The following is a 12,511-nucleotide window of genomic DNA, read 5'->3' as shown; positions in this document are numbered from 1 at the left end:
ACCATGCATGCTTGTCCCTTGTAGTGGTATCTCCATTGTCTTGAGACCTTAACCAATCATCTTGTTTCTTATTGCTTCATCTTCACACCTTTCTCGGTGGCTCCATAACCATGATCGTAAGGCACGCGCCGCACCACAAACAGAGGGAACCTAAACCTGACAACTACACTGTCGCTCTCCGTAAAGCTCTCATGTTCTTCAACGCTCAGAAATGTAAGCTCAACAAAACAAAAGTACTAACAGTTAATCTAGACACTCAGTTATGTTTTGTCATGTCTTAATCTAATGTCTTATCACTTTATCAGGGCTTTGGAGACTGATTTAATAAATTTTTTTTTACCAATTTATAGATTTATATTTATATAATTTTCTTTAAAAATTTTGGTGCCTTCAGGGATAGCCCATGTTAACCTATTTTGATCATGTTACCAGTCACGAAATGGCTCGGAAAGCAAGTGCCTTCAGGGATAGCCCATACTGTGGCGTACCTAGCTGGGATAACAAGCTTCCCGGAGCTCAGGTTAGTTCTCTTTTTGGAAAAAAATTGTAGTTAATGATGTTGTGACGGACTAGATGCCCTCGCTCTACTAAAGCCAAATGTACGTCACAATTATTAACTCCTAGCTTAGTATGATATTATCTGTTTTGAGCATAAGTCTTCACGGATTTGTTCTTAGATTGGTTGCTCTCCAAAATGCTTCATACTAAATGGACTTGGAAAATACTTAAATATTAGACTTTCTTTGGTCTAATATTATTTTGATTGCTTATATATCTTAATAAATACTACTTTGGCTGACTCTTTAACCACTTGCTATGTGATTTTTTAGTTGTTGTTGATGCGATTGAGTATTGCGTTCCAAGAAAACAGTCAAGTCTTTTTGTACATATATATGATGGTTGCAGGGTTTGCATCATAAATGGGAAAAAACCCCAAACTGTACTTACATAAATCTTGAAAGATTTGCTATTTTCCATTAAAAATAAGATCTTTTAAGTAAGCTTAAAATCTAATTTAAGTCATCACTAACCATTGTGTTCACATATAAATAATACTAGATCCTGACCCGTGCGCCAGCGCGGATATGAATTTTCAGTTTTTAATTATTTATTTTATTAAATGATGTATTTGTAAAATTCATTTATATTATATTCATTAAGTAGATATTTTTTTTTGCATCTTAAACTATCTGTTTTTTTACGAATGTGTGATATCATACAAAACAATAAAAAAATGAGTATACATAGTTAATTAGATAATTGTAAAAACATAAATTTTTCTTTCGTTTGCGATATCATATAAATAATGATCCGCCCAGTTAACAAAATCATGATTTTTTATGTGTAATTTTTTTTTATTTTGACCATTTAATTAAAACTATATTAAATTTTACATATTTTAATTAGAATATTTTTAATATCTTTACCTTTTTATTTGAAATGCAACTCAATATTTTTTTTAAAATTATAACAAAATATTTAAAAAATATTTTTAGAATTTGTTTGAAAATATGAAAATTACATTTTAAATTAAAATTATCCTAAAATATGATAAGTTTTGATGTAAACGAAAACTCAAATTATGTCAAAAATAGTTTAAGGGTATTTCATTAAGGTAACTGAAAAAGACAAACAATAAAATAAGAAGTTTTAATTCATTTAAGCATATTTCATTAATGTAACTGAAAAGACAAGTAATAAATTAGGCAGTTTTATTCGTTTTAGGATATTTCATAAATGCAACTGAAAAAGATAAGCAAAAAAATAGGGAGTTTAATTAATGAAGTAAGAATATTTTTAAATGGGTACTTTTCTTTTAATAATATAGATATCCTAAAACCCAATCCACGTTAATAACGACTTTTGGTTTAGGCAGCCAAAAAAGAAGACTTGAAGAGTGCTCAAATCAAAGGAACGTCTGATTAAGAAGTTTTTTCAAAATGCTCAAAACTTTGATTGTTCATTTAGATTTTGAAAAAAGTTGGTTTTCATAGCATTTTGAAAAATATAACTAATATAAATTCCATATGCTAATAGATATTTACATTATTAATATTTTCATAGCTAGAAAAAAATTTAAGAGGCCCATAGGAGATGGGCCCTAAGTGGGGGCAATAAGGGCTGGGCTAAGCCTATTGGACAAGCCTTAACAACCCTACTAAAATCCAATGCTTCCGTGGTAAATGTGCGCATCCTTCTCTCTCTGCGATCGCGCCTCCCTCCCTCTCTCTCTAGCACGCGATCGAACCTCCCTCTCTCTCTAGCGGCGATCGAGCCTCCCTCTCTCTCTCGCGGCGATCAAGCCTCTCTCTCCTTCTCTCGCAAGTCAGATCTAATCACTCCCTTACTTCAGCCGCACTATCAAAGTAAGCAATTGAAAACTCGAAAACTCGTTGATGTATGTTGATAATGATGTATATGTGATGTATGTTGATAATGTATACTCGTTGATGTATATGTGATGTGAAAACTCGTATTAGATCTCACATCGCAATTGAGAACTCGTATATGTGTATGTGTATTTCCGTGAAAACTCGTTGATTACATGTGTATTTTGATGAAAACTTATCTCAGCATGGATCTAGTATGATATATTAGAACTCTGATATGTGTATTTGTGTGCTTTAGATTAGATTGCTCATCTGTTTGCTTATTGCTTATCTCAGACTGGATCTGTTTGCTTATTGCTTATCTCAGGATGAATCTGAATCCAAATCCACAGGGCCTCTACTGTCTTAGATTTGTTCCCACAGATGTCGAAGTCATCGATCAGTTTTTGGTTCCACGCCATCAACATCTCCTGAACTTGAACCGGTCACTGATTCGTCCTTTTAACTTCTTCAGAACTGCTCCTCAACAGCTCAACTTGGAAGCCACGTACGGTAGTGAGTATTATCCGAGAAGGGGCCTTTACTGGTTTCTCGTTGAGAGACCAGCTTCTGTGATTGCTGTTACTGGTTCCCGAACCCTGATAAACCGAATGGGGAGTTGGAAGCGCTCGGGGAAGCCAGAAAACATCGTGAGTGGAGGCATAATGTTGGGCACAAAGCAGCTCTTCAAGTTTTTATACACGGACCCCACCACATCCAAGCCCGCCAATCTCAAAACGGGCTGGTCCCTGTATGAATATGCGATTCCCGATCCTCCACTCCCACAGACACCAACTGATGACATCCTCCCAGTTGAGCCAACCGTGGTGGTGAATGTTTTCTACAATGTTTCAGATGATGAGTATCGGCGCTCAGGCCATGCCGTTCCACAAGAACCCGTACAAGTGGTGGAAGCAGAGGACAACGGAGAAGCTGCGCAAGGGCAAGAGGGCCACGTAGAAGAGGACAACGGAGGAGCCGCGCAAGGGCAAGAGGGCCACGTAGAAGAGGACAACGACAACAACAACAACGTCGTCAACGACGATGAAGACGTGTTTGCGAACCTTGCGCCGATCGCCAACATCCCCAACAACATATAAGAAGAGCAGCGAAATGGAATGAGGCGCAGCATCCTTGCTGGTCAATAAATCTAGGTGTCCACCTTGGCTTGTGTGGCTTTTAGTTTACGTTACACGTGAAAAACGTTCAAACTTTACTATTATGGGTTTGAGTTTACACAACTCGTGTAAAACATTAAAACTTAGCTTATTATATTTTCCGTATGGTTTCATATTTTGCCTGCAATTATTGTTTCAAATACCACGCATACAGTCACAAACAGTTCCAGCTTTCATCAAAGCTTCCATTGCAGACCAACGAGTGAGAGATGTCTTTCCATATGTTGTTTTTTTCTCAACTTGGTTTTGTTATCTGTCTTTTAGATGGAGAATATGGTGCACTATCTAGCGTAGTTAGGTGTAATGCATTAGGACACACGCATAATATTCAGCCCATCAATGGTTGCTGCAGCTGCAATCTAGGCAGCAAGATCAGCACTTCACCAAGTTCCCATTTAAACTAACACTCTCAAGCATCACACCGGCTATTCTGAAACTCAGTTCATGTGAGTAGTGAATCATTTCCATATAATAGTTTATTAATAAGTTGACTGTAAATAAAATAACCTTTGCATATATAAATTCTCCATAATTAAATTTATTAATTAGAAGTACATAACTTTTTAATCCTTTCACAAAATCAATTATTCTTTTGTAAACCTAAACAATCACATTTAAAAAAAAATTAAGATGAAACATTACAATTAGAATTTGCTTTAAACAAACTTAATATATGAAAAATGTTAATTTAGAAGTATTTTCTCTTTTAAGTAGAATTCTAAGAGGAAAACGATCAAAATCGAGTTCTCTATTTTAGAAGTATACATGATTTGTATCTCTAGTTGCTTGCTACTTGCTAGTCAATAAAAACCTGATTCAATAGACTTATATAAAACTCCTATCGGTCGAGATTTGGTTCAATTAATCCGGTTTTCGATTGAACCGACGTAGTTTACTGAGATAGCCCAACGGCAATGATAAGTGTGGGCTGGGCCCAACACGTGAAAGATTTGATTTCCACCACAGGAAGCACCGTCATCGTTAACTTTAATTTCTTCAAAAGTCTTCATCTCTCTTCGCAACTTTTCACAACTCTTATTTCCCATTTTACCCCTCATCCTCGACGGCGACGAACAGTTAGTAGATAAACACAACACCAAGCAGGCCATCGGTGACAGGCACGCTCGTAGCTAATGACGGCGGCGGAGGCATCGGAGCGAGTCGAATTGGCGAAGCACTGCAGCTCGCGGAACTGGTCCAAAGCGATTCGAGTTCTGGATTCGCTCCTTGCTAAGCAGTGCTCGATTCTGGATATATGGTGGGTTTGCAGGTCTTCAATTCAATCCGGATCGGTATCAGTTTGATCTCTGACTCTTTCTCTTTTGAATCTAAATTTTGCAGTTTGTTATAATCAATTGGAGAAGGCTCTCCAGCTTGAGCCTTGTGCCATTCAAGCTTATCAGTTCACCAGTGCCTCAGAGTATCGATTCTTCCTATAGCTCTTTGAATCATGGTGTTGAGTTGGTAATACTGCCCTCTGAACTCAAGTATCTCAATTTTTCCATGTAGGACTTGTTACTTGAATTAGATATGAGCTGCTTAATGCTGCAAGGCGAGCCTACTTACCCTGAGGCACTTATATGAAGATGGACAGCTTATGCATTCCAACGAGAGCTTGAAAATGCTATTGATGATTTTACTAAGGTATTCGTGTATTTGACAAGAATTGTTAACACAGTGGGCTAAGTTCACAGATTCTTCTCCTTTTGGTCAGGCTATTCAATCAAACCCGGCGGCAGGTGAGGCCTGGAAGCGGAGAGGACAGGCTCGTGCTGCTCTTGGGGAATTTGCTGAGGTTAGTGGTTCCACGTCTTCTCTGCTTATGTTCTTTACTCAGAGCGTAAAGCACAAATGATAAATGTATTTGACGGGGCTCTGTTCGACCCTGCACATTTTCATTGATTGATGAATAATATTTTCTGATTGATATCCAATCATTTGGATTAGCCTCTGATTGATGTCTGTGTTTAAGCCTGTCTAGTGCTTGCATTTTATGGGTAAAAGAATTCCGAAATGTTTATATTACACACTCTTAAGCTAATCTTTGGTGATAGGCGGTGGAAGATTTGACTCGTGCACTGGAACTGGAGCCAAAGCCAGAGTCGCCTGATATTTTGTATGAAAGGTGTAAGGGTCTTTATGATGTATTTACTTTTAAATCTTGCTACCTATTTCAGTTTTGACATCTTAACTGCATTCAGGTTTTATTACCACTGACATTCTCAATTAATTCAGGTATTATTAATTTTAGATCTAAGGACTTTACTGCTGGTGTAAATGACTTATCTATATATCTGAAGCAAGAAAAGGATAACAAGTCCGCATATACTTATTTGGTAAGACTATCTTCTGTTCTTATTCTTGGTCTCCGAAATAACAATGACAAAGTCCGCAAATGTTTTCTTAGCAAAAATTTGTTGATCTTTCCAGGGACTATCTTTTGCATCTCTTGGTGAATATATTAAAGCTGAAGAGGCGCATCTGAAGTCCATCCAGCTGGATAGTAATTATCTTGAAGCATGGCTACATCTCGCCCAGGTAACACACATATACTTATTTATGTACAATTATGCGTTTTCTATATAATTTTCAACTATTTAGTCATGAAAACAGTATTTTGGTTATTGCTTTATTCTTCCTTTTTCAATCTGGGTTTCCATGCATATGATGATGAATAAACGAAGTTGGCTTTCTGTAAAGCTTGTGAGACTTCTAAATGAAGAATTCTTACATTGACTTTGGAGGCAAACACTTAAAAAGCTTCATGAAAGCCATTGGAAAATGACCTTAATTTAGTTGTCTTATCCAAGTTTTTGCTTTAATCAATTGACTATGAAACCCTTCACACTTTTTTATTCACTGTACTTGTCTTGACGTTTCCTGATTTTCTTGGCAGTTCTATCAAGAGTTGGCCGACTACAGCAAAGCTTTGGAATGCATTGATCAGGCTCTACAAGTCGACAACAGTAGCTCTTATTTGGGATGAACTATATCACATGCTTACTATATTTCTGGCTTTGCCATCGTAGTAATGGAAATATTCCTGTCTTGACCAGGATTTGGAAGGCCTATCACTTGCGTGGATTAGTGTTAGTTCCATGGATTAGGTGAACACAGGTATGTATAGTTAGGCTGTACTTAGATCACTGGAAAGTGAAACTTTGGTTGCGTGTTACCTAAATCTCCTTAGTGATCCACGTATATCTCAATGTGTACTTTAAGATTTGATTTCTGATAAGATTTTCTTCTCCTGGCTCTTGGTGTTAAAAGATCTCCGTTTGAGCAAAAGAATGTTCTAATAGAAACCGAGAATTTTGATGGTCATATTCACCTTGGGTTTTTTTATCTACAAGGCTGGTCTTTAAAACTTCCTTGAGGAATGTGAAGAGCAAGCGAGGAAAGATAAGCTGAAGAACAGTCAGAAAAAGACAGAGGAAGTGAAACCAGAGAGTTGTGATGTTGAAGGAGCTGACAAGGGTTTGAAAAGAAGGGATTGTGAGGATAGGAACGAGGTAGAAGAGAAAGAAGAAGCTTCTTCGAAAGCGAAAAAGCCAAAAGTTGTTCTTCGTCATCTTCAAGATGAGAGGCTGATCAAGAAGAAGAAACTGAGGAACCAAAAAATGGTACTTCAACTAATCCATCAGAAGTGTCTACTTTGAAATGAGTTGTAACATCCGTCATATCAGATAATTAAGAGATTTCACCAAAACTTTAGTTTGTTTCTGTGATCCCTATAAGTTTGTAGAAGAATCCATCAGTTTCTTTTAGCAGTTTAATTAAAACAATCGTCAGATTCTAAAGCTGTTCTCTGAATTGCTTTCTTTTGCTGTAAATGATTTTAATTATAGGCCATTAACGTTGGATCTCTATGGCATAGGTGGTGAGCTGATTTTGAGAGGAGGATGGATGATTTAAAGCTACTTTATAGAGCATATGTTACAGATGCTATATCGAGTGGGCGCGTTGAAGAAAACAAGGTAAGCTAACCAGATTTGTATCAGTTAATATATAGTAAAGTGAGTACGTTATGGAGCATGTGTTTCAGACTCTGTTTTTCTCTATCTCCGTCCCTTGCAATTTCATTTCTGATCATCTTTCTGCTGAATGGCAGCTTGTGGCAGTGAGCCAATTGAGAAACATTCTCGGACTGGGGACACGGGAGGCTGAAGCTATTAGTGTTGATTTCACGCCTAAGGCATACCGTAAAAGACTTGCAATCCATGAAGGTATATTGGGACCACCTGACCTTATGTTGTTTCGTTATATAGTTTGACTTACCACTGTATGGCCCAAAGATACGATGGATGGGTCCATGGAAAACTAGATTCTTATCAATTTGGTTGATGGCTTGTGAACCTGCTGGTCCCTTACCTTGCAAACTAGCTTAAATTGTTGTGAATTTTGGTTCTTAACAGACTTGCAACAAGTCTGGCACTTTCGTGTGGGTTTACATGCTGTTATCTAACAGTTTTGATGTCTATTGAATGAAGTCTTTTCTTCCCAGTCATCTGACAATAACCTGCTTTTCTTCAGAAATCTACAGGCAGAAGCTTCAACAATTTGTTCTGATGGAGAGCCGAGCGATGACAATGTCGCTGCTTTGTTAAGGGTAAGAGTCATGCTCTGTATTCCTCAGCAAACTATTGAGGCAGCTAATGCAGAAATCTGCGGAAGCATATTTGAAAAGGTAATCCAGCTTATTAGTCCCCGTCTGTGTCCTAGTTTGTTCCCATGGTCTTTCGTCTTAGTGCTGCAGTTTTAACGCTGTTTTTTAAACTCTCATGTTAATAGTAATTTTTTGCCTGTTTTCAATCCGTTTCCGTTAACTTCCTTTTGACCATATTTGAATACAGATACTTATTCGTTACCACTTTTTCAGGTTGTCAGAGAAGCAATTTCTTCTGGAGTGAGATGGTTACGAATGCTGAAACTCGCAAATCAGTAAGAAAGGCTGCTCATGGTCTTCTTCGGTTATCAGAGAGACTGCCATGTCTGTTGCTAGCAAGGCTGTGAGTATCATCGCACTCTTTACTTTCCCCATATTTTGGTATTAATAAGATAAACCTTCATTGATGCAGGTCCGTAGGGTTTTCACAAACTATATATCAGACGAGCAAGAGCGGCAGAGAACCGCAGAGAGTCAGCAAAGGAGCTCAAGAAGATGATTGCCTTGAATCGCTCAGAAAGACAAGACCTGACAAAGAACTCGCGGAGAAGATGGGAAAGCCTGGCCAGACTGAGATAACTCTTAAAAACGACCTTCCCGAGAGGGACAGGATCGATCTCTACAAAACATACTTGCTCTACTGTCTAACAGGAGAGGTAACAAGAATCCCGTTCGGCGCCCAGATCACAACAAAGAGAGACGACTCAGAGTACTTGCTTCTGAATCAGCTTGGTGGGATCCTTGGATTAACTTCGAAAGAAATAGTCAACATTCACGTAGGTTTAGCCGAGCAGGAGTTCAGGCAACAAGCTGCTGTGATTCTAGCTGATGGGCAGTTGACAAAGGCTAGAGTAGAGCAGCTAGACGAGCTGCAGAAACAAGAACAAGTTGGGTTGCCTCAGCCACTAACAGAGAAGGTTATAAAGAACATAACAACCACAAAAATGGCAAACGCGAAAGAAACTGCTGTTAACCAAGGAAGACAGAACATAAAGCAGATACGAGAGAGCTCAAGGAGGCAAACTATTCAGTATTGATGTGGAAAAGGCAAAAGGCGTTGTCCATGACCTTGCTCGGAGTAGACTAACGAACTCGCTGATCCAAGCTGTGGCATTACTCAGGCAGAGAAACGCTAAAGGAGTGGTATGCAAATCCTCTTTTCCTCTCAATTCTAGGAAGTCGTTTTGTCTGTCTCATTAGTTTGCCGTCTCTCTCTGTCTCTCTCTCTCACTCGGAGCACAAGAGATTTTGTGGATTTCTAAAGTTTATAGATTTTTAAAATAACTGAATTTTTTTCATAGACTTTAACAATTATGTTAATCCATATTTATAGAATTTATAGATTATCATAGATTTTTACAATCCTGTTATTTTGTTTTATTATTGTTATGTAAAGTAATTATGTAAGAAATATTTTTGTTGTAAGGTATATGTTAACACTAACAATGGGGTACGTCACCAATTTCCATGGTGTTAGTTTTTTGAAAAACATGTTACATGTATATGAAAAAAATCTAAGTTTCATCAGTTTAAATGTGTCTTTTATACTATAAAACAGAAGTCCACAATTTTGTGACTAACATATGTCATTTAAAAATAAATTAAAAAAAAAATTTGTCTTAAAAGTAATCGAAAATAAACAGTTTATACAAAAGACATTATGGCACCCATGATCTTTATAATTGTTTTCATGTCCACTATCCCAACTCACCTACAAAAATTGTATAAATCACTTCGACTTTTCTTTTACCATCAATGATTTTACTACTTTTTATTCTATGCAAACAAACATCAAAAATATTCATACTCCTTTTCTGTTTGTTCACGAGATCATTGTGTTAATTATATAACTATACCAATGTTAGTTGAAAGAAGATATTTTGTGATCTTGGGTAAGTTTATTGAATTGTGATTATTTAAAATAGTATGTGATTCTCTTCCCAAATTTGCAGAAAAATAGATGACTATCAGGATTCCACAACTTAATGAGTTTAGACATTATTGTCAAATCAGGTTTTGCACGAGTTGTTTTTTGTTTTCAACTTTCTTACAATTTTATTATTTATTGTGAATTTTATTTGATTAACTAGGTGATTAACTAGGTGTTTTATCCGCACAAATCAGACATAATCAGTATAACAGTATAATAAGTTTTAAAACCAGTATAATAAGTTTTATTTATGTTTTCAAATAGTTCAATCAAACATCAAAGTATTTATATATGTAAAATTTTTTTTATCAAAATATATACTTATGATTGTGTTAAACTTTTTAAAACACTCATATTTTAGAAATAATTTAGAATTTTTTTAAAAAAATTTTGTTCGCAAACATGGATTGCAATTTTTTTTAAAAAATATTTGTTTGGAAACATGGATTGCAGTTTTAAAAAATGAGGTTTGTTTAGAAATATAGATTGCAGTTTTAAAATATAAGTTTGTTTGGAAACATGGATACCAGTATATTAAGAAAAAAAAAGTAATGGATTTATATTTTCAAAAAATTAGAAATCCATTATATTATGAAAAACTATTTATCTGGTTTTCTGGGGTCAAAGATTTCAGCCCTATAAGAATATTTTTAAATTTCAGTTCGGGTTCGCTTTGGATTTTTGCGGGTTAAGATAACCCATTTAAATTACTTTTAAATTTTTAAAATTCATTATATACTTTAAATTTTTCAAAAAATATAAACAAAATAATATATTAAATATAAATTTGAATAACATATGTCAGAATAACTAAACTTAATATATAAATTAGTTTAGTTCAAATATTTGGATAGAGAATCAATAATTGTTTTAAATATTTTTGGTGTTTTAAGTATACTTTTACTATTTTAGATATTTACTATTGACTATTTATATATATTTTCAAGTATTTAAACTAGCTTAAAAATATCATATATATTCTAGATCTTTTTATATACATTAAATCTAAGAAAATAACTAATATATAAGTATATAAATCTATTTCGGATACATTCGGGTACCCGAAATACTTCGGTTCGAATCGTATTCGGTTTCGGTTCTCCAAAAACTAACATTTTGAATAATTGAGATATTTAATCAATTTCAGTTCGGGTTTGGTACTAATTTTTCGGATCGGGATCGGTTCTTTTAGATTCGATATTTTGTCCAGTCCAAGTATTATTGACATGAAAAAACAAATAGAAACATATTTTTGAAAAAATACATACGCGGATCAAAGTCTAGTATGATTTGATATAATAACCGTTTTTTTTTTTGTATAACATTTCATGAATATAATGTGCTCCTGCATAGTGGGATCATAATACTAGTCTACCCATAATATTCTACTCATAAAAAAAAAATAAATAAATAATCTTGTGCCATCTGGTATTCGTTTAACATAAACTTGTTTTATTATCATCATCACCTTCAAAGCACACAAGCCTAAACACAAGAGTAAATGTATCTTGGACTGTAACATAAGGAGGTAAGATCTTTCAATGCACACAAAGCCAAAACAATGCACTTGGCTTCAAGTTTGCTCATGCCACCCCACACCCACCAACAAAACAAGCAATCCTCTTAGAAAAAGCATTTCAAAATCAAGGAAACTGATTAACAAGAGAAGAAAGCTGTGCACCTTTTGCATAATATGGTAGAAAGGAACGAGATGATTCTCACAACTGATACAGCTGCTGCAGGCTCTGGTTGTTCGGTCACAATGAAAAAAAGATGGTGCAGGCAACAGTTAGCATAAACAGAAACAGCTGAGTACAACAGTTGGCTACATTCATACACAACCAGGCTGAGATTTTAAGGGATATGGCTGTCGCAAGGAAACATCATTGACTCAAAACAGAGAACACAGGTAGCAAGACAAGTTGAAAGAAATCTAGTGCATATTATTAGACAATATATACAAATATAAGTAACGAGTTGTGAAACTAGAATAAACAAAAAATAAAGAAGGAAAAAGAAACAAATGCAAGTAACTAAAGATAACAAAAACAAGTTTGGTGCATAAATATTTGATAAAAATCCCCAGAGTTTAGTTTTGTTTATCAAAAGCTCTTAAAAACACACACATTTATAAAGAAGCAATACTATCAGCGTGTTGGGGTGAGAAGGAGGCGCGACAAACGTCAGTGAGTCCATAACGGCTCCAGAACTCTTCAGTATCAGCGACTCCGTGGATCCTGACTCTTCTAATGTTTTTCGTGTCTGGGTTGAAGTAGAAAACATAGAAGGGCTGGGCACGGCCTGTCAGAGTTGTTGGGGAGAAAACGATGTCACCAGCCTTGTTGGTTCCTTGGGAAATCATACGCTC

General features: G+C 35.8%; 2 protein-coding genes and 1 pseudogene across 2 annotated transcripts in view; all 3 read left to right on the top strand.

Annotated features, from left to right (window-relative positions):
• Window positions 1–12,511, top strand: part of LOC106307095 (squamous cell carcinoma antigen recognized by T-cells 3) — a 30,183-nt gene that overhangs the window by 6,571 nt on the left and 11,101 nt on the right. The window lies entirely within an intron of this gene.
• On the top strand, window positions 2,179–3,689 carry LOC106307109. Its single transcript, XM_013743982.1, has 2 exons — window positions 2,179–2,366; window positions 2,667–3,689. Exon 2 carries the CDS (start codon window positions 2,699–2,701, stop codon window positions 3,467–3,469), a length of 771 nt encoding a protein of 256 aa, XP_013599436.1. The 5' UTR covers window positions 2,179–2,366; window positions 2,667–2,698; the 3' UTR covers window positions 3,470–3,689.
• Window positions 4,543–9,577, top strand: LOC106307127 (annotated as a pseudogene).

This window comes from Brassica oleracea, chromosome C1 (genome assembly GCF_000695525.1).
Source record: "Brassica oleracea var. oleracea cultivar TO1000 chromosome C1, BOL, whole genome shotgun sequence".
Classification (NCBI taxonomy): Eukaryota; Viridiplantae; Streptophyta; class Magnoliopsida; order Brassicales; family Brassicaceae; genus Brassica; species Brassica oleracea.
Note: the sequence above shows the minus strand (reverse complement) of the source record. Positions and strands in the feature narration are given on the sequence as shown.